Source organism: Aplysia californica, unplaced genomic scaffold (assembly GCF_000002075.1).
Source record: "Aplysia californica isolate F4 #8 unplaced genomic scaffold, AplCal3.0 scaffold00295, whole genome shotgun sequence".
Taxonomy (NCBI): domain Eukaryota; kingdom Metazoa; phylum Mollusca; class Gastropoda; order Aplysiida; family Aplysiidae; genus Aplysia; species Aplysia californica.
Window position 1 is genome coordinate 866,037 of NW_004797565.1, and position 3,423 is coordinate 869,459.

General features: G+C 55.7%; 1 protein-coding gene across 1 annotated transcript in view; it reads right to left on the minus strand.

Annotated features, from left to right (window-relative positions):
• Positions 1-6: 6 nt before the first annotated feature.
• Positions 7-3,423, minus strand: part of LOC101851876 — a gene marked incomplete in the record, with an annotated part of 21,076 nt that continues 17,659 nt past the window's right edge. Inside the window, 1 exon segment of the mRNA XM_035970627.1 lies at positions 7-2,733. Within this exon segment, the coding sequence (XP_035826520.1) occupies positions 775-2,733 (1,959 nt within the window).

A 3,423-nucleotide genomic window follows, 5' to 3' on the forward strand; every position in this document is an offset into this window, starting at 1 on the left:
CCTCTCTCTCTCTCTCTCTCTCTCTCTCTCTCTCTCTCTCTCACGATGCTCTTTTTTCAAAAACCTCATGATACCATAATTTAAGGCCAACCATCCAAACGGCGAGCACTCTGAGGCTCCACGGCTCCGATAGCTTCGCTCTTAACATGGCTGTCTGTCGCTCTCATCAACATGGCCGTCTGCCGCTCTCATCAACATGGCCGTCTGCTGTCTGTCGCTTTCACCAACATGGCTGACTGCAAGGCGGAGAAACGGGGCAACTTCCCGTCGTCTTCTCGTGATTGTCCACTGCGTCAGACCTCTCCACCACTGCACGTGCACGCAACTAGAAATACTGCTTTTATTATCCCTCAACATACCATAGGGCTTGCATTATTTCCATTCAAACCATAATTAATTTATATATATATATGTATATATATAGATAGAATATATATTAAATATAGATATTCCCCGTTGAGGGGAAGGTGGCACTGTACTGACTTTGGCGGCCAATGACACTGCCAGACACAGAAGGGAGGGAAATGTCGTTCACACTGACACCAGCGCCTTCCTCACACTACAGGGAGGGGGGGGGGAACCACTTGGCCTCTACGTGCTTTCTCGCATCTCATGTCTCCTGAATCCTTTGAAATGAGTTCGCATCCCCCCACGGACTGATCATCTGATGCCTAGCGTCTGTGACTGGCACAGGAAAACTACGAACAACTCCCCGCTCACACGCGGCTAAGTCCCTCCTGTTGCCACAGAATGTACTCCTCCGAGAGCGTCTCTTCAACAGTAGAAGCATTTCCCTGGGCCGCTGGAAGGGGCTGAATGACTGATGGGCGGGGCTATACAGGAGGAGGGCGGAGCCACAGATGATGACGAACACTCACACGGGGATGACGGGGAGGGTAGAGGGCTGGGCTCGGCTTCTGTACCACGACGGCCTGACACACAGATGTCACTGGAGCCTTCTCGGGGGAGTGGAGGGGCATCCGTTCTGCCACGCTCCGCCCTTGGGGCGTTATCGCTGGGGGCGGAGCCTGTGTGACGGACAGGCGGGCTGCAAGCTGATCCAGTGAGCTGAGAGGATGACTGCGGGGAGGCGGAGTCTATGTGCTGAGCGGGTGGAGGGGAGGCGGGGTCTATGTGCTGAGCGGGTGGAAGGGAGGCGGGGTCTATGTGCTGAGTGGGTGGAGGGGAGGCGGAATCTATGTGCTGAGTGGGAGGGGGGGAGGCGGAGTCTATGTGCTGAGCGGGTGGAGGGGAGGCGGGGTCTATGTGCTGAGTGGGTGGGGGGGAGGCGGAGTCTATGAGCTGAGCAGTTCGGGGAGGTGAGCCGGTGTGCTGAGCGGGCAGGGCTGAGGGCGGGTGAGGTACAGATGATGATGATGATGATGACGGTGGAAATGACAAAACATGTGATGCTGGCGGCGATGCCGAATTCGAAGATGCGGACGACGACGACGATGATGATGATGATGATGATGATGCTGATGGTGGTGACGACCTGGTGTGCAGCCACTGCTGATTATCACGATGGTTGGGCCGACAGGTCAAGGTCTCTGATCCCCCCGTGGTTTTCGACGGAGTCGCGCCCGCGCACGGGGACACACAAGAGCTGGACAGCAACGGAGCAGGCAGAGCGGGGTTCGCCTTCCCATCGGGAAATCTATTAATAGATTTGTGGGTAGCCAGCTCCACAGAGTCCCTGGAAGCGTTCTCTAGCACCACCTCATCTCTCGACGCGACACGGGCACTAGGGGGCTGAGCCTGGACATGACCCGACATATAGTTCCAGCCAGGGGTCCTGGGGGTCATAGAGCCCGGGGTCGTGGGGTTGGGGGTCGTACTGGCGGGGGTCGTAGTGGCGGGGGTCGTACGGTTGGGCAGCCTGTCATAATGTTCCGTTGTCCTCGCTGGCTGTACGACGCGGTCAGAAGATGCCGGGACCAGGCTGTGGTAGTCTGGGGGCAGCTGATGTCGCGGGTGGGCGTGTTGTGCTCGAGGGATCGGGGGGCCGGCGGGTGGCCTGCCTATCAAGTGGCTGTGCTGAACACTGGCCTGGCGCTGATAGGACAGGCTGTGGGAGCGGGGGGCGAGTCCGGGGGGCGAGTCCTGTCCTCCGGTCCCACGTTGAGACGCCCGCCGACCACCCACCTCAACACTCGGGATGAGCGAGTCCAAACTGTGGGCCGTCGGGGATACCAACCAGTAGGGGGGCGGCGGGGAGTCGCGGTCGTGGACCGTCTTATTGGGCGGAGGTCGTAGAACGTTGAGCTCCTCCAGCCACGATAAGTTATGCACTTGTTTCTTGGCGTAGAGCGACCGCTGGGCCTGGACATATCCCTCCTCCCCGTCGCCAGACGCGGGGACGTGGGGCGGGAACTGCTCACCCACAGACGACGAAGGTCCGGGGTACGGCTTTTGAGGGCCGTGGAGTCTCTGGTGCCTGGCCTGAGAGCCGTTGCTCCGACACAGGTCCAGCGAGCATAGTCTCCCGGTACCCCCACCCCCACCGCCCCCAGACGAGGACTCGGTCGAGTGCTGTTGCTGAATCAGCTGTTCTCTCTCCGAGCAGTGTAGGCTCGGCGCGGGGTCTGCGACCGTCATTGGGTGGTGTTGGTGGTGCTGATGGTGGTGGTGGTTGTGGTGATGCTGGTGGTTGTGGTGACGGTCCTCCAACAGCGCCACACTCTGGTCGTATTGACCTGACTCCTGGACAGAGCCGGACGTCGACCGACACACCTGTCATATACACAAACAGAAGGTCACGTTACAGGAAGTCACTATTAGGTCACACACACACAGAATGTCACGTTACAGAAAGTCACTATTAGGTCACACACACACAGAATGTCACGTTATAGAAAGTCACTATTAGGTCACACACACACAGAATGTCACGTTACAGAAAGTTACTATTAGGTCACACACACACACAGAATGTCACGTTATAGAAAGTCACTATTAGGTCACACACACACACAGAATGTCACGTTACAGGAAGTCGACATAATGTCAAAGTTTGATTTTTATAAAACTTTTGTAGAAACTTTACGGTCATAAGGTCATAGTTTTAGGTCAGTAGAAGTTTTACAGCGCTCGCAACTGCATAAGGTCATATGAGCAAGAAGGGGTGGATGTCAACAGAGAAGTACAAACGGGGAATCAGGCTTACTCTGCTCACCTCTCTAGTCTCAACAGCACAAAGTCTGCTTCGACTATCAAGGCACCCCGGAAATAGAGGAAGAAAATGACGACAGTAAGGATTAGGAAAGAAAAAGCAGCAGTTCCCCCTATGTTGTTCTGGCACAGTATGAGCATGACATTGATAAATCAGCCCATTTACAATTCTATTGTGCATAAGACCATGTTAATATCCCCCGCCCCCCTTTGAGAATGGCCTAAAGACACTTCAGTCAGTAGCACTGCTTG